This window comes from Phyllobates terribilis, unplaced genomic scaffold (assembly GCF_046119375.1).
Source record: "Phyllobates terribilis strain yellow unplaced genomic scaffold, ASM4611937v1 Scaffold_1__5_contigs__length_1240528914, whole genome shotgun sequence".
NCBI lineage: Eukaryota > Metazoa > Chordata > Amphibia > Anura > Dendrobatidae > Phyllobates > Phyllobates terribilis.
Window position 1 is genome coordinate 594,815,965 of NW_027362761.1, and position 19,420 is coordinate 594,835,384.

The window sequence follows — 19,420 nt, forward strand, 5'->3', positions numbered from 1 at the left end:
TTCTCTGCACAGCGAACTCACATTTCTCCAGCTTAGCAAAAAGTGAATTGTCACTTAACAACTGCAATACCTCACGTACGCTCTGCCAATGAGACTCCAGATCCGGCGAATAAATTTAAATGTCATCCAAATACACCACCACATTCTTACCGATCAACGGTCTTTGGATGTCATTAATAAGGTTCTGAAAAAACGCTGGTGCGTTGGTAAGACCAAAAGGCATAACCAGATTCTCAAAATGACCCACCGGAGTGTTAAAAGCAGTTTTCCACTCATCACCTTATTTCATACGTAACAAATTGTATGCCCCCCGGAGATCAATTTTAGAGAACCACTTGGCCCCCACTAACTGGTTGAACAAGTCAGGAATTAATGGCAGTGGGTAGGAATTGCGTACTGTAATTTTATTAATTTTGCGAAAATCCAGACATGGACGTAAACCGCCGTCCTTTTTTTTTTACAAAAAAAAATCCAACAGCCACAGGTGACTTAGAAGGTCAAATGTGACCGGCGGCCAAGCTTGTCTGTATGTATTCCTCCAAGGCCTTTCTCTCAAGGATAGTAAGATTAAATAAGCGACTCTTGGGAAGAGTTGCTCCAGTGACAAACTCAATAGTACAATTATAGTCCCTATGAGGAGGCAAAACTTGCGACTCCTCCTCAGAAAAAACCTTCCAAAAATCCTGACTAGGTACAGGTAATTCCCCTCTTTCCACAGCAGCAATGCGACCGTTACAACATTTATCATAACACTTAGGACTCCAAGACTTAATTTCATTGGTAGACCAGTCCAGTACAGGATTGTGCAATTTTAACCAAGGTAACCCCAAAACCACTGGAGAAGGCAAATTATTTAATACCGCCAAATCCAAATTCTCTTGGTGAATACCATTAATGGTGAGGGGAAATTCTAAAACCTTGTAATACATTTCAAGGGAGAGCCATCAACAGTAACCACAGAAATAGGAGATGACAAAAGTTTGGATTCTAATTAAAATTTTTCCAAAAATCCCTCATCAATCACATTGAGTGTAGAACCACAATCAACAAATACCCGAAATTCAATCAACTCCTCCTGGAATGAGGTGCTTCCAGAAAGAAATACTCCTTTTGAGTTTAAACAAGCTATACGGGCGTAACTGACGTCTTTTTTTTTTCTTTGTTCAAACGAAGCACACAGTTCTTAATAAAATGGTCAGATTTACCGCAATAAAAACATAATCCTTTAGCAAACCTGCCGTCTTTTTCCTGAGAGTGGGGTGACATCGCCCCAATCTCCATCGGTTCTCCACCTTTCGAGCAGACCCTCTGAAAACTAGGAGCTGCCATAGCAGTAGATTTCTCTTCATTAATCCTCCTGTCCACACGTATAGCTAATTGCATTGCCTCCTGCAAGGTTCCAGGTTTTGGGAAGGCAATCAGCAGATCCTTAACCCTTTCACCTAGACCAGCAAGAAACAGACATTTTAATGCCGAGTCATTCCATTCCACTTCAGCCGACCATCTTCTGAAGTATGTACAATAATTTTCCACATCACCTGATCCCTGCTTCAAACGTCTTAATTCAGTTTCAGCAGATGAGACTCGATCAGGATCATCATACAACCCCATAGCAGAAAAAAAATCTTCCACAGATCTAAAACACGGATCATTAGGTTATAGAGAAAAGGCCCATCCCTGTGGTTCTTTGCGCAAAAGTGACATTATAAACCCAATGCGCTGTGATTCATTCCCCGAGGATCTGGGTCTTAAACGAAAATATAATAAACAAGCGTTTTTAAAGGAAAAAAAATCTTGCTGTTTACCATAAAAAAAATCTGGCAGTCCTACCTTCGGTTCGACAAAATGCGCTCCAGGACAGCTACTCACGTGTTGCTGGAGCTCGGCCACCTCCAAAGACAGTCCCTGCAGGCGTTGAGCCAACTCCTGAACCGACACCATGCTGAAATCAGGATTTCTTTCCTTAGAGAGTTTAATTTTTGGGCTGGACTTACTGTTATGAACTGCTACAAGCACTAAGGAAAGATAGGAAAACTGTCCCTACAATAGGACTAAGCTGATTCCCTACGATGCAGCGGGGGACCTGTTTCTTGTGAACAGACCCGCCTAAGTCCTCGGCTAGTCTGAACGCAGACCTATAGATATAAGGGAGGGATCCCTACAAGAACTAAGGACTGGGATATAGTTGGACACCTCCTAGCAGAAATTGTAGCAGAGCAAAGACAAACAAACAAAAAGTACTAGTGCTCAAAAGACCAAGCAAACTACAGAGTAAGGTACAAGGCACCTGGCTAGCTTAAGAGTAAATGTAACACTGGAGTCCAGCAAGGCCAGGAGGGCGGAGCTGGATTATATAGACAAAAAGTCATGTGACCAACAAAATAGAAAAAGAACTAACAGGAGGGTTCTAACAGTCACTTGCCGTGACCACCTGCCAGCCTACCTAGAGACTCCTGCCGTCACTTGCCGTGACCACCTGACAGCCTACCTGGAGACTCCTGCCAGCACTTGCCGTGCCTACCTGACAGCCCACCTGGAGGCTTCTGCTTGTTATCTGCCTACCTACCTGGAGGTTCCTGCTTGTTACCTGCCTTGTCTGCCGGTCCATCTACCCGGATCACTCGTCAGCCTGCCTGCTGCGCCCCTCTGCAATACCGGTCAGTCCCTACTATCTGTACTGTGGGAGTCACCTGCTCCCTTACAAGGTCATCCCCAGAGTAGCACCTGGTCCCTCTGCTCGGACCCTCCCTGGTCACGGAGTCGATTGAGCCGCCGTACGACCTTGGTCGCTTCGAGTTGATACCTAGTTACGCCCCTCTGGGTCCCTCCTTGCACCGCAGCACAGAGGTTCCACCATCCGGACTCGTGTAACAATTTTATTCTGAATTCTGTAAGATTGCATCAGCCTTGTGCTAAGGGTGTCTAGATGACATGCGCTATTTGTGTGTGTATTTTTAGTTCACTACCATATACAAAATAACAGGGCCTATAAAAGCCCATGTTAGAGACAGGGGGGGGGGGTCTCTTGCCATTCCACAGGACAAGGGTCTGTGTGTAAACCAGCAGCTGATGTAGGCCCAAGGATACACGTTCTTTACCCGGACACATGTGCTGGATCCCAGGAAAAGATGGGTGAATTTCAATTATTAAGCTAATTATGGACAAATGGACAATCACTCTATTACTATCTAATTATTGTATGTACCTTTTGCAATAATTCTTTTTAATGGACAATCCAAAAATAAATCGATACATTTTTTTTATAAGAAAATCTTGATATTGATACTTTGAGAAGTCCTCGATAGAGAAAAATAATACAGAAAGAAGTATTATTTAACACTGACCCCTGTGATAAGCTGCACTGCTGATCAGGTGGGAAAGGCCTAATGACAGATTCCCTTTAAACTAAACTAGTAAGGCTTAGTGCCCACGATGCAGAAACTTTCCTGAGCATTTCTGCACCTCCTTGGCAGAAAAACGCATGCGTTTATTACATGTGCTTTTGATGAGTATTTGATGCGCTTTTGCATGCGTTTTTCCAATGCATTGTATAGGCAAATACGCATGCAGAAACGCACCGGAATTGGTCATGTCCGTATTTTTTCTGCAAGTAAAATCTGCGCAGAAAAAATCCGGACCATGTGCACAGAACTTGCAGAATGTCATAGGAAGTCAAGGGAAAAGGTATGAAATGCGTTTCTGAAGCGTTTACAAGCTGCAAATAAACACCGAAAACACAAGACTAAAAAGTGAATAATAATAATAGTTAAATTAATTAAACAAATGTAAATATATACATACATACACTTATGTTATATATCTATATATGTGTCTCTCTCACTACATAAATATATATGGATATCTATATATATATATATATATATAGATATATATAGATATATATAGATATACAGTACCGACCAAAAGTTTGGACACACTTTCTCATTTAAAGATTTTTCTGGATTTTCATGACTATGAAAATTGTACATTCACACTGAAGGCATCAAAACTATGAATTAACACATGTGGAATTATATACTTAACAAAAAGTGTGAAACAACTGAAAATATGTCTTATATTCTAGGTTCTTCAAAGTTGCCACCTTTTTGCTTTGATGACTGCTTTGCACACTCTTGGCATTCTCTTGATGAGCTTCAAGAGGTAGTCACCGGAAATGGTTTTCACTTCACAGGTGTGCCCTGTCAGGTTTAATAAGTGGGATTTCTTGCCTTACAAAATGTGGTTTGGACCATCAGTTGTGTTGTGCAGAAGTCAGGTGGATACACAGCTGATAGTCCTACTGAATAGACTGTTGTATTATGGCAAGAAAAAAGCAGCTAAGTAAAGAAAAATGAGTGGCCATCATTACTTTAAGAAATGAAGGTCAGTCAGTCCGAAAAATTGGGAAAACTTTGAAAGTGTCCCCCAGTGCAGTTGCAAATGTGGCGCCCCTGAAGGGTTCAGTCGCCACAGGGGTACTGCACCTCATAAAGAGGTATGGTATCGACTCCTTCAGGTAAGGATGGAGCATCACACAGGACCCCACCTTCACACCTAACACTACACCACTCCAGTCCTGTAGGGGACCAGATAGCACCAGGGTGCTGCCCCGGGCCGGGATAGTGGAGATGGGGGGAACCAAAAGTGAGGGGGAACCATGTAGTGGGTGAGGGTGGAGGAAACACTTGCAGGAAGCACATAGCATTCATATAAAATAGCCAGCCATCTTAAGTTCAAGGTCCTTTGATTGTGAGGTCTTCAGCTGGGGCCCAGCAAGTGTCTGAAGCTGGCTGAAGAGTCACGGTCCTCGTTCTCCGGCCTTGAGGCGAGGAGCAGGCAGAGATAACTAGAGCACTCTGTCCTAGTCAAGGTCCTGAACTAAGAAGGCCTTGGAGGGGAGCTGAGGAGAGAGGCTCCACAGGCGAAAGGATCCCAGGGGGATACGGATGGAGCGGAGTCGCCACCTGTATTCTTCACTCTGGCCTAGTCAGAGGGATTCCTGCCGCAAAAGGAGTGACCGGCCCCCGATATCTGACTTTGTACTTCACGTCACTGTTAGAGAAGCCTGGGGGCTTAGTGGATCCCAGGAGGGACACTTAAAGCGGGAGAAGAGAGGAAGGAGAGGAACACACTGACGGGGTCTTGATAGATGCTCTTGATCCACCTGGAGAGTGCTGAACCCCTTCCTGGTGGCCGCAGTGCGCCGCGTGTAGCAGAGAGAAGCTTTGCGGCTGAAGTGCACATAAAGTGAGTAAAGGTTTGGAAGACTTCACCTACTGCCTCAGTTTTTCTTTATTGAGCGGCACTGCACCCACCATACCTCCACACAGTACATCCGGTCTCTGCCCTGAGGCCCAGCTCCACCTGTGGGGAGCGATACCAACACGGCTGCCATAACACCGGTCTCAGAGGACTGCAGCAGCGCTGGTGGCCTTCACCAGAAACCACAGGTGGCGTAGTCGAACTTTACCACTCAAATAAGCCCATCTTTTTATGTGACAACCCTGGGCACGGACCGGGTCACGGCCACGACGACACATCACACTACCACCCTACATTGACCCGGCTCCGGGTGAAAGACTTTGTCCCTCTTTTACAAGTCTGAGCTCAGGGGGGGCGTCATACAAAAACCATCAAGCACTACAAAGAAACTGGCTCACATGAGGACCGCCCCAGGAAAGGAAGACCAAGAGTCACCTCTGCTTCTGAGGATAAGTTTATCCGAGTCACCAGCCTCAGAAATCGCAGGTTAACAGCAGCTCAGATTAGAGACCAGGTCAATGCCACACAGAGTTCTAGCAGCAGACACATCTCTTCAACAACTGATAAGAGGAGACTTTGTGCAGCCGGCCTTCATGGTTAAATAGCTGCTAGGAAACCACTGCTAAGGACAGGCAACAAGCAGAAGAGACTGGTTTGGGCTAAAGAACACAAGGAATGGACATTAGACCAGTGGATATCTGTGCTTTGTTCTGATGAGTCCAAATTTGAGATCTTTGGTTCCAACCACCGTGTCTTTGTGTGACGCAGAAAAGGTGAACGGATGGACTCTACCAGCCTGGTTCCTACCGTGAAGCATGGAGGAGGTGTGATGGTGCTTTGCTGGTGACACTGTTGGGGATTTATTCAAAATTGACGGCATACTGAACCAGCATGGCTACCACAGCATCTTGCAGTGGCATGCTATTCCATCCGGTTTGCATTTTGTTGGACCATCATTTATTTTTCAACAAGACAATGACACCAAACACACCTCCAGGCTGTGTAAGGGCTATTTGACCAAGGACGACAGTGATGGGGTGCTACGCCAGATGACCTGGCCTCCACAGTCACCAGACCTGAACCCAATCGAGATGGTTTGGGGTGAGCTGGACTGCAGAGTGAAGGCAAAAGGGCCAACAAGTGCTAAGTATCTCTGGGAACTCCTTCAAGATTGTTGGAAGACCATTTCCGGTGACTATCTCTTGAAGCTCATCAAGAGAATGCCAAGAGTGTGCAAAGCAGTCATCAAAGTGTTATTTCATAGTTTGATGCCTTCAGTGTGAATGTACAATTTCCATAGTCAAGAAAATACAGAAAAATCTTTAAATGAGAAGGTGTGTCCAAACTTTTGGTCTGTACTGTACACCACAGCTCACCTCAACACATCTCCATCGATGGAAAGATAAAAAAGTTATGAGGCACAAATAATGGTGAAAAAAATCAAAGTTTGGTGTCACCGCATTCACACTGAGCGGAGAATCCTGGCACCAGGTTATTTTACATAACAACAACACTCAAAAAATAATGGCGGAATTGTGTTTTTTTTACTATTAAATCCAAGTAACATTGGGTCCTTATGATTACAGCAATGTCAAATATATACAGATATTATTAGTTTATTATCGGTTTTACAACTTTTCCACAAAAATTCCAAATTTTATGGAAAGAAAATACTTAGTTCCAAGAGGCCGTATTGTCAGATTATTCTTATTCCGGATGATTCATAATTTCTGATTTAACCCTTTTGGGGGCAGCTATAGATAAGTGTGACGATACAGAGTAAAATCTTAATTATCCAGACGATTAGATTTGGTAATCCAAGAGAAATACATTATTGTGTTTAATTAGAGATTGCTGGCTGTGTTTTACTAATGTTCTGCTTGCTCATCAGTTTATGTACACTAATTTAACTTGTAAAGTGTCCAGCATTCCACTAATCTCATTACTATCTAAGCAGCCTATAGCTATTTTTCAAAAATCGTCTAGGTTCATTGTGAAAGTGTTGAAAGAAGATCCCGTGGGGCCTTCACCACAGGGAGTCTGACATGTAGACCCAGGTGATGAGGTCAAGCTGAGAAAGATACCTCCACTAATGCACACTTAGCTTTGAGTGGGCTCAGCCTAGATAAGCAGATAGTACATGTATTTTTTGTAGCAGTGAGTCTTGAGACAGAGATTCAGAAAGAATGAGAGACATCCTTCAAGACAGCAGATGGATTGCATGGTTTAAACCAAACAGACACAGATTTGTATTCTACATGATTCTAGTCTAAAGGTGTCACTGTTACGGATCCGGGTGGTGGAACCTCTGTGCTGCGGTGCAAGGAGGGACCAGAGGGGCGTGACTAAGTATCTACTCGGCCTGACCAAGGTCGCACGGCGACTCAGTCGACTCCGTGAACCAGGGAGGGACCGAGCAGAGGGACCAGGTGCCACTTGTATGAGAGCAGGTGACTCCCACGGGTCAGAAGGCAGGAACTGCCCGGTACAGCGGATGAGCACGGCAGGCAGGCTGACGGGTGGTCAGGGTAGACAAGCAGGTTGATTCGGCTGATAGCCAGACGGGTGCTCCGGGTAGGCAAGATGATGGGCAAAACAGGTAACTGGCAGGTGCTTTCAGGTAAACAGGCAGGCGGGCACGGCAGGTAACAGGCAAGGGCTTCCAAGTAAGCAGGCTGGCGGGCACGGCAGGTAACAGGCAGGTGTTTCCAGGTAAGTGGGCGGGCTGAGCCCATAGACACACTGACGGACTGGACTGTAGGGCTTGATAGTAGTTAGACTAGCGGACTGGAGAACAGACTGGAGGACAGGACTGACTTGCAGAGGACCTGAGGGCTGAAGCGAAGTAAGTATAACAGAGCAACAACCTTGCACGGGCACCTCCATATTGGAGGACGTGCCTTTCATAGAGAAAGTCCTCCGGCCATTGGCCGGGGACTTTTTAGGACGGCGTGTGCGGCCCCTTTAAGAGGGAGTGAGCGCGCGCACCCTAAGAACAGTGCCAGGGAAGCTGCGTGCACCAGCAGCAGCAGGGAGGCCGGAAGACGCCGGAGCAGGACCGCGGCGGTAAGGGGGACGGCGTCTCTGCCTGGCAGGAGGCAGAGGCGCTGATGTTACAGTTGGCCCTGACTGGAAAGATTCGGAACTGCTCCATTAACCATCAGACAGCCCATGGATACTTTTGGGGAGACCAGGAGAGGACAAAGAAGTCACCTGGTCCCATGGATATGTTGATTTGGGGTTTCTAGGAGGGACCCACCGGTCGCCTAGAACCCATGGAGACATTTGGAGTTGCCAGGAGGAACTCACCGGTCGCCTGGCCCCATGGTAACTCTCGGAGAGGCCCGGTGGGGACTCTAGACTCTCCAGACCTTGTACCTCGAAGGACTGTTAGCTTCCTAAGTGTCAGGCAAAATGTATTTTTGTCCTAGTTTTAAAAATGAGAGTTGTCTTAAATCTCCACCCCCTGCTCATTTAGAAGGGTCCTACATAGAACTCACTCTTGCTTTCCCCAAACAAGGAATTTTTATTACCGCCATAAAACCTCAGCCAGAGCAAGCATACTGGTGTAAACTGGAAATTCCCTCCAATATCCTATTGTCTAACTGTACAAATGTTTAATGTCGATTAAACCCGGGAAATGGGTTCTGAGCGTCATAGAGATATCATATTTGATATCCATCTTCATGAATATTGGTGACGGCAAACATGATGTCTCCATCTTGGATGTGGGACCCCCCCCATACCAAGATATGAAATCTGAAGGATTTTTATGTCTTATGCAGCTGGGTGGGTTCACAAAACCGAGCCCCCGTGTGAGGTAAACAACATGGGTGTCTGTTAGGTTTTTGGCCCCTTACTAAAAACCAAAACGGCCATTTTACTTCATTCTTACCCCGGAACGTTAGACGCATGCAATCCTCGCTGCGTGGAGGAATCACACCTAATTTCTGGGGATCCGTCCCCCCCCAGAATCTGAGACCATCACCTCGTGGCTCAAGTTTTGCTATTATTTACCCCTTTTATTTTAATAACTGTTTTATGCATATATGTAAATTGTCTCTTTTATAATATCTTGTATATCTTTTGTAAACACTGCCCCCTTTTGGGAGTAAATCATTATTATTTACCAGCTTCGTCCTTCTTGTCCTATGTCGAGCAAACACGTTCCTCACCCGCTAATTCACGTTACCTAACTGGTACCCGATCCACCTGTTAAGCGATCGGTGGTGGCAGTAAACCATTATTTATGTGATATTGTGGTTTGAGGGTGGCTGGACGGAGGTATATATACGTTCCTGGAAGGAACTGGTGGTATATATACGTCCTGTCACATTACGTGCCACAATAGTCAACAGAAATTAGAGCAGCTGCGCCCGTGCTTATCCTCGGTCAATACCGAGTTTGACCAGCAGGATAAGGGGGCGCCAGAGGGCTGCAAGGTCTACCCAAGTGTGTTTTCGTGACACTAAGCTTGCCGCTACCTCCTCTCTGTGGGTGCCCGCCAGAGGCGGGGGGCCACTGGTTAAGGTAGTTGGCCCTGGAAGTCTCCAAAGTCGCAGCCATTCTATCCCAGGCAGGCGGAGAAGGAAGGGTGAAACTGTGTAATGTTGTATCATCTTTGGTATTTGCTGGAACTGTTCTGTTTGTTTATTGTCGGTTTTGTGGGTCAATAAAGACGGATTTTGGTAAGACCTTACCTGTAAAATCCTTTTCAGCGAAGGAAGGAAGGGAGACACAGATCCATTACTAGTGGGTAGACGGAGCCCCATAGGATAGTTCACCTCAGATTAGAAAAAAGTGACGACCGGCCCCTCCAGCTTAGACTCCTCCTACTCCCATGTTCTTCAGTCCGTACACAAGCTAAGGAAGAGCAGACAACACCAGCGGAACAACACAACCCCTTCCGAAAATTCAGAAATGAGAGAGAACAGGTTATGCATAGAACAGAAAAAACACACAGTCCCAGGCACTACTCACTGGACCTGACAACTGCGATGAGCTGGCAATGCTGGAACAGAGTCCTAGCGCGCCGACCCCCGCCCAGATGACCGCCATCAGAGAGGAGTCGCTCCGCATCTAGAAAAACAATAATGCACTTCTGCCATGGGAGGGTGCTGTGTCTCCCTTCCTTCCTTCGCTGAAAAGGATTTTACAGGTAAGGTCTTACCAAAATCCGTCTTTCAGCAGCAGAAGGGAAGGAAGGGAGACACAGATCCATTACTAGTGGGACGTCCCAAAGCAGTCCAGAACTCAAGGGTGGGAAACAGTGGCAGAATCGCCAACACCCCAACAACATAGTCAAGCGCGCAACAAGCGCCAAAAACTAGATAAAGAGATAACCTAAACCACCGCCGCCTGCAGGACCCTGCGTCCCAAGGCCGCATCGGCGGAAACACTCACGTCCACTTTATAAAATTTAGTAAAAGTGTGAACGGAGCGCCAGGTAGCCGCCCGGCAGAGCTGAGCTGCCGAGGCTCCCTGATGAAAAGCCCACGATGAACCAACAGCTCTCGTGGAATGAGCTCGAACCTTAACCGGACAAGGCTCGCCCTTGAGCCGGTACGCCTCCAGGATAGCCGAACGTATCCACCGAGCTATAGTGTCCTTGGAAGCCAGCTGACCACGCCGACGACCAGCAGGAATCACAAAAAGAGAGTCCGACTTCCGAAACCCTTGCGTGATTGAAAGATAGAACTTCAAAGCCCGCACCTAATCCAACAAGTGCAAGGCTCGCTCCTTTGGACTTTTCGGATTCGGACAGAGGGAGGGCAACACGATGTCCTGATTGACGTGGAAATGCAACACCACCTTAGGCAGAAAATCGCCACGGGTACGAAGCACCACGCGATCCGGGTGGAACTCCAGAAAAGGAGACGAGCAAGACAGTGCCGCCAACTCAGAAACCCTTCTCAAGGAGGTGACCGCCACCAGGAAGGCCACCTTCCAAGAAAGCAAGTAAAGCGTAGCTGAATCCATAGGCTCAAACGGCCCATGCTGAAGAGCCTCCAAGACTAGATTGAGCCGCCAAGGAGCTACAAACGCCCTCCGAGGGGAAACTGACGTGCAACCCCGCGAAAAACGAGCGCACATCCCTGCGCGAGGCAATAGCCTTCCGAAAAAGCACGGATAGTGCAGATACCTGACCCCGTAAGGTACCAACCGCCAGACCCTTGGCCAAACCGCATTGCAGAAAAGTCAAGAAGCTGGGAATGGAAAAAACCCTCGGGTTCCTTGACTATCCAGAACACCATGAATAGAAGGCCTCTCAAGTTTTGTGATAAATCCTAGTCGTAGCCGGACCTCTGGCCGCCCGCAAGGTGGCAATGACCTCGGCCGAAAACCCACGACGGGTCAATATTTCGGTCTCAAGAGCCACGCCGTCAAACGAAGCGACTTCAGGTCCGGATGACGAATGGGCCCTTGTGTTAACAGGTCCGGGCGAAGAGGCAGTGGAAACGGAGGCGTCGCCAGAAGAGACACCAGCGTTGAATACCACGTCCTCCGCGGCCAATCCGGCGCCACCAAAATTGCCGGAATTCGTTCGAGTTTGATCCGCCGGATCACCAGAGGAAGTAAGGATACCGGCGGAAACACGTAGATCAGCTTGAACTGGTCCCACGGGGCCACTAGAGCATCTTCCGCCACAGCCTCTGGGTCCCTGTACCTGGACATGAACGTCGGAATCCTGGCGTTCAGCCTGGATGCCATCAAGTCCACCTGGGGAGTCCCCCAACGGGAGCACAGCAGTGCAAAAACATCCGGATGAAGACTCCATTCTCCGGGATCCACCTGCTCGCGACTGAGGAAGTCCGCCGTGATATTCAGCACTCCTAGGATGTGAATCGCGGAGATGGCTGGAACCCTGGACTCGGCCCATACCAGGATCCGCGAGACCTCCATCATGAGTCTGGAACTCCTCGTCCCGCCCTGATGGTTGATATACGCGACCGCTGTCGCATTGTCCGTCTGAATCCGGACCGGCAGACCGCTCAAGGGGACTGTCCAATGTCGGAGGCAGAGAAAAATCGCTCTCAACTCCAGGATGTTGATCGGCAGAGACGACTCCTCTGACGACCAGACCCCCTGAACCCAGAGATCGTTCCAAACCCCACCCCCAGCCAGTCAGGCTGGCATCGGTGGTAATGACCGACCACCGTGGGAGGAGGAAGGATTTCCCCAGGGATAAAGCCTCCGGACGTAACCACCATCCAAGAGACTCTCGCACCCTGCGGGAGATACTGACACAGCGATCTAGCGAAGCCGGCGATCGATCCCAACAGGTCAGAATACGATTTTGGAGACCCTGGGAATGAAAGTGTGCAAACGGTACCGCCTCCATTGCCGCCACCATCAGACCCAGAAGGCGCATACACTTCCGAAGGGACATCGCCATCGCCGACCTCATATCCTGGACATGGTGACGAAGGTTCGCTTGTTTGTGCGGAGGCAGGGACACCACTGCCCGTACCGTGTCGAAATGCATCCCCAAGAACAGAATTGACTGCGACGGCTCCAATGACGACTTCTTCCAATTGACCAGCCACCCGAAGTCCTCCAGGTGCTGAAGGGAGAGATCGCGAGCTGTCACCGCCTCCTCCGCTGTGGGCGACACAATTAACAAGGTCGTCCAGGTAGAGGAAAATCGTAACTCCTTGCCTTCGAAGGAGCGCCATGAGTGGCGCCAGAATTTTTGTAAAATCCCTGGGCGCCGAGGCCAACCCGAATGGTAGGGCCACAAACTGGTAATGGGCCTGACCTATGGTGAAACGCAGGAAGCGCTGGTGAGCCCTGCCGATAGGGACATGCAAATAGGCGTCGCGGATGTCGATTGACACCAAGAAATTGTACTGCGACAGGGCCGCCACGACAGAGCGAAGAGACTCCATACGGAATTTCCGGGTCCGGACATGAACATTCAATTCTTTGAGGTCCAGAATGGGGCGAAACCTGTCCTCCTTTTCGGGGGACCACAAAAAGGTTGGAGTAAAACCCCCTTCCCCGGTCCTCCGGCGGAACCGGAACCACCACACCCTGCTGCAGAAGAGAGTCGACCTCCCGCAGCAGTGCGGCAGCCAGCTTGGGCTCGGATGGGATGCGAGACTGACGAAACCTGTCCCGGGGTCGAGAATGAAACTCTATGAAATAGCCTGCCGACATAACCCGCGTCACCCAGGCGTCCGAAACGTGGGCCGCCCAAATCGACCCGAACTAAAGCAGATGACCTCCCACCCGAGAGCCCTCGAGAGGGTACCTGGCGTCAGTCCGCCTTAGCGGGCTTTTTGTCAACCTCCCGTTTGTCCTGACAGAAATGTTGTTTCCAGGGTGTACGGGATTTCTGGGTGGTCTTCTTTCCCATCTCCAAGAGGGCTGACCGAACCATCCCCTGGGCCGAAAGGGCTGACGACCACTACCGGCACTTGACTTGCCAGACGTAGAAGCCGCTGCTTTCCGCTGCAGCAAAGCCGAATCCTTGGCCTTGGCCTTAGCAATCAGCTCCTTGAGGTCCGAACCAAAAAGCTGACCGCCCTTGTATGCCAGACTCAACAAACCTTGTTTGGATACCGCGTCTCCAGTCCACTGTTTAAGCCACAGTGCTCTTCTGACTGTGACGGCCGAGGATTGAGCCCTGGACAGAACCGAAGTAGTATCCAGCACTGCGTCCCTGCCATATCGGGCCGCCTCTTCCAACAGCTGGAAGAGCCTTTCCACCTGAGACAGCGGAGTCCCATCTTGCCACGCAGTCCGCAGCTGATCCAACCACCGCAGAGAAGCCTCACCAGCCCACATGGCCCCCAAGGCCGCTCGGAATCCATGACCCGCGGCCTCATAGATAGACTTCGCCGCTAACTCCGTCCTTCTGTCCAGCGGGTCCTGTAGACTCGCCTTCCCTTTAACAGGAAGCAAAGAGGATTTGCTCAGCTGAGACAATGGCACGTCCACTTCAGGCGAGGGGACCCAATTAGCGATCGTCTCCGAGGAGCAGGGGTACAGGGCATCAAAAAACCGCATCCCCTGGAAGCGTTTGTCCGGACACAGGCGTTCTTTCTCCACCTCCTCATTAAGTTCATCGTGCGCCGGCAGCGTCGAACGAGCCCAACGCGACTCCTGATACAGCCGGGCCGACTTGCCAGGGCGCCTCGTCACCTCTTTAGACAGCTGTAACGCTTCCCGCATAGCCCCAATAAAAGCGTCCACGCGGCCCGAAAGCGAAGCGGAGCAACCCTGCCGATCCTCTTCATCAGAATCGGAAATCTCACCATCAGAGTCTGTCGGTGATTCCGAAACCTCCGACGCACTGCGCGGAGGAGACGGCGCCACCACAGGCCTGTGGCGCTTCTTGCCTCATGACGTCGTTTGGGACTTAGCTGATACCCAATGACCCAGGAGGTCAGACAGACTGTCAATGGAGCGAGCGAGCGCCTCCACTTTAACATCACTGAGACCCCCGACCAGAGTCGAACCTGACGCTGAAGACCCCGGCGTATCGGATAGGCGTGACCAATCCTGAAGCGGACCAGGAGAGAGGTCCGCGCCCCCTGGTCCCTGATCCGACATGCCCCCACACAGTTGCGAGCGTCGCGGATAAGGAGGTAATAACCCCTTACAATGGGTACAGTAACCGAGGAAGTGTGATCCTGCTAACACAGCCTGTTCCTCGCAAATAAATCACCAAGCACTGAAGGGTTAAAGCTCCTCCAGAGGGAGAGAGCTATCCCAGCTGCCTGCGGAGCAAAAGTTAACCTAACAGACTAGGGAGATGCGCACTCTGATCCCAGAAGCATGCACTCCAGAACAGGTTAACTGCCTTGATGAGGCCAGACCCCTCAGAAGGGGTTAATGCTGCTGACCACACAATACCCCTTTGCCTTAAAGGAACAGAGGTGTGCGAGTCCCAGAGCCTCCTCAGCAGGGAGATAGCAGCGCCGGATATAGCACACCCTGTCTGCCTTAACAGGCCAGCAGTAAGGTGCTCTGCGCTGCAATAGTGAGCAAACGGAACCTTCTGCCTTAAAAAGCAGAAGTGACTCACCAGCTGGCCACGATGACTGCTCTTCTCAGGGGAGGTGTAGGGAGCGGGGAGCAGGGAAAAGGAGGCGCTGCACATGGTAATGAACGCCGGCCGAAGGACCCGGGAGAAGAAGAAGGGGCTGGATCAGCTCCAGCGAGCGCTTTTTGTCTGAGGATAAGTGACAGGAGCAGAGAAGCGCGAAGCCACGCCCCCCCGCCGTTCAAACACTAACGGAGCCCGCGCTTCCCCGTCCCTGCTCCCCTGCTAGCAGAGACCTCTCCAAACACCGTATGCAGCGGTGATATCCTGTAACGGACACAACTGAAGTCACCACATGTACAGTAAGAGCAGCTGCCGCAGCAGCCGCTACAGCACTCAGAACTGATGAGCACTTACCCAGCTGAGCGCCACAGGGACCCCCAGGGATGTGTGGCGCCGTGGCCCTTTGCTCCCCCTCACGGCGGAGAGCGCAGGGACCCCAAGAAGTGGTGTCTCTGCCAGGGAGCGCCCTGTATCCCCCGGGGCCGGCAGGCTTCTGTGGGGACCTCCTTAGGGGGTACGCAGATCCGCCAGGGGAGAGTCAGGGGTCCCAGCAGCGCCGAGACCCCCTGAGACCTCTAGACCACGGGGAGTCCAGGTCTCCGGGAATGTAAAATAAAAAATTCTTCTGAGGAGCTGCAAAGGCAGCGACTATCCTCTGCGACCTCAAATTTAAAACTGAAGAACATGGGAGTAGGAGGAGCCTAAGCTGGAGGGGCCGGTCGTCACTTTTTCTAATCTGAGGTGAACTATCCTGTGGGGCTCCGCCTACCCACTAGAAATGGATCTGTGTCTCCCTTCCTTCCCTTCTGCTGCTGAAAGTATTGCCACGCTGTTTTACCATCACCCTGCATTGTCTGAGTAGTGTTATGCCCACGGAAGACCCCAGGTCTTCACAATGAGTAACTTATTTATTTTTTGGAAAAGGAACTGTCAAAATAATGTATACATTTTTATTATCTGGGTTACACTATATAGGTGTCTTTTTTTTTCTTTCACAAAGCAAATCCAAGTTTTGTAAAAATAAAAAGGTTTTAACTGTTTTTTATCAGTGTGCACATTCATTTTTTGAAACGAAAAACATTAATTATTTGCATTCATGGGACTCAAGGGTGTCAGAGAAAGTCTCCTCCATTACCTAACCACCTGGTGCCCATGGTTATTACTAAAACGCAGTATCTTAGGGGTAAAGACTAAGATCAGAGTTATCTCCACTCCCAATAACTATGGCCGGAGCCAGTCTGTCAGTCGGGGTTATTTGGGGGGATGTCTCCATTTTCTGTATTCTATCACCAAACACGGACATGAGATTAATTGGAGCTAATGGTTACTGAGTCACAAATTAGGCAAATACTTTTCTTCATCAGAACTGACATCAGATGATGAAGAAATCGGCCGCTCACATGAGTATAATTCATCTCCAGCTGTATATTATCATCCATATTGTCAGGGTCTTAAAGCGACGACACCGGGAAGATCACACAATATCTCGCCATCACTGTGTCAGGATTTCGTTAGCGATTCGCGAGCACACGATCCAGACTACTCACTACTTAGGTATTGGCAAGTGACCAGTGAGCGTATGGCATCACACCTCCAGATTCCAACGCATGGAATATGTGTCTACGCCCCCGTAGGTCACTGTCAGCTTCACGATAGCCCAATTATTAATATTAGTCGCTGCCACCACTGGCCGAGTTTGAAATATAATACAGGCCTGATCGGACGCCTGCGTTCTGGTAGCGTATGGCTTCGGGGGAGGGAATGATTACAGAGCAAAAGAAACAGGACTATGAAATTTTATATTTAATCCAAAAGGGAGGCAGTGTTATGAAAAATATGCAAGATTTTACAAAAGGGGACAATTCAATACAGAATAGTCAGTTACATAAAGTAAACAGGATTACAGAAGAAACTTACTATAGAGATCGCAGGGATGAATCAGTATAGCTGGAAGAGGGGCTCTGTTGGATATAGTACCTATAACCCCCTGGCAAAGAATGATGATCCATCCTCAGTGGATTCTTTTTATGCCGAAGGGAGAGACCGGCCCACACACCCCCTGGGATGACATAACATGGGATGGGCTCCATCCCTCACATTTTATTAAGATATCTGTTTTTTGGGATAACTTATCGCTGGTCGATCCCAGAAGCCCAAAAGTGGTACCATATTTCCTATTATGATTTTACCTTTCCTTAGAGACCACGCATGATATAGCTGTGATTCATTATTTGGTACTTTTGCGCCACAGCTCCCTGGAGTGGCTTACAGCTCTGGAAAAATAAGCAAATTGGTCCTCAGCTGACCCTGCCACTAAAAATATGGGTCCCACCATTATCGTATGTATGGAACTTTAGTTATTCCATATTTCGTTTAGGCTTCGAAGAGTCTGGGGGCTTTTGTTAAACTCTCTTTGAAGTCCTGAAAATGAAATTTCAACAGGCATCTGTAGATTTATCGCAAGCCTGCATCTAATTGTCTCTTGCCTTTGCCAGGGAAAATCTACTCGCATTTTAAGTAGGTTGGTGGCACCACTCTTGCCAGCATTTGTTTACAAGGCCTTACTCATGTGTGTGTTAATTGGGTTTTTGTGCTGAGATTTACATGGGGACAGCTCTTGTACTGACAAATGGTTGATTGCTAGCTCTTGCCTTGTGACAAAAGGTAGATAAGGGAGAGGTGAGAGGGGCTTCAGGGGAAGAAAGAATATGTCCAATATTTCTCAATATTTTCCTGACACATATTATAAATGCACGACCTGTGACATCACATATAACAGGATCACATTATTATCAATTCAGATTGTGGCTGAACAGTGAATATTCATCTAAAGCTCCTCACCTGGGCGGTTATCTGTAGGAGTCTCCTCTTTACACCGCTGATCGCCCCTCACATTTCTCTCTGGAGCATTAATATTGTTTAGATCTTTATCCGGATCCAAAAGCTGCAAAACAAATATTGTTAAAGTCCCCGATGATTGGAGAAGTCACCGGGAATGATGGTGAGAAGATCCGGACATGTCTGTGGTCAGCTGTGATCCTGCCGTCTCCACCACTCTCATTACACAAGTATAAAACATCTAATACTGGAGGAGAAGACAAGACTGAACACAAGGAGGTCACAGCCGGCTACACATCATAGGGGAGATCTCCATCTACCTGATGGTCCTGTGCAGGAGGAGGAGAGGGACATCTCTCTGGGGTTGTCCTCTTACTGGAGAGACCTGCAGGAGACACAGACAGGACTGACATCATTATTACATACAGAGAATTAAAGGCCGCGTGGATTTAGTCCTGTTATTACCTGGTGATGTGCGGGGCCGGAGCTCCTCCATCATCACCTCCTTGTACCGATCCTCGTGTCCTTCTAGATACTCCCACTCCTCCATGGAGAAATAGACGGTGACATCCTGACACCTTATAGAAACCTGACACACACATACAATGATACCGTCATCACCCAGAATCCTCCAGTGCTGTCCTGTATAATGTCCCAGCAGTGTCACCTCTCCAGTCAGCAACTCAATCATCTTGTGGGTGAGTTCTAGGATCTTCTGGTCATTGATGTCCTCATGTATCCGGGGGTGAGGTGGAGGCCCCGGGATTGGGCTCAGGGTTCCTCCTCGTCCTCCAGACACAGAGGCCTGACAGCAATCACTAGAGGTCTTCTTCACTACTGTGTAATCCTGAGTGTGGAGACATTAATAATATCACTACAGACATTTCCAGAGTCCATCTCCTCTCTGATCATATCATATGTTATTCCCATAGATAATGATGTCATGTGATGACATCAGAAGCTCTCACCTCTCCGGTAAGATGGAATATTATCTCTACAGCGAGGTTTAATATCTTCTCCCCCATCTGGTCTCTGTCCTTATTCATCCTTGACGAGTCAGTCGGGAAAGTCATTTCATATAGAATTTATTCCTTTTTTGAAGGAACCTAAATAGAAATTAGACGAGACGATATAAAAATTATATTAATTGCTATGCACACGCCCGGACTGACTGGCGTGTGCATGATTAGTGATCCCACTGTGCCATGAACCGGGGAGCGCCTGGGGGGGCGTAACTAAGTATCAACCCGATCCGACCAAGGTCGC

The 19,420-nt window shown here is 48.7% G+C and overlaps 1 protein-coding gene across 1 annotated transcript in view; it reads right to left on the bottom strand.

Annotated features, from left to right (window-relative positions):
• Positions 1-19,420, bottom strand: part of LOC141272081 (uncharacterized) — a 98,981-nt gene that overhangs the window by 42,815 nt on the left and 36,746 nt on the right. Inside the window, exons 2-5 of the mRNA XM_073682391.1 lie at positions 19,123-19,260; positions 18,620-19,001; positions 18,475-18,539; positions 18,158-18,260 (exon numbers count right to left, since the gene is read on the bottom strand). Coding sequence (XP_073538492.1) covers positions 18,158-18,260; positions 18,475-18,539; positions 18,620-19,001; positions 19,123-19,227 — 655 coding nt within the window. The 5' untranslated portion in view covers positions 19,228-19,260. The remainder of the gene's footprint in view (positions 1-18,157; positions 18,261-18,474; positions 18,540-18,619; positions 19,002-19,122; positions 19,261-19,420) is intronic.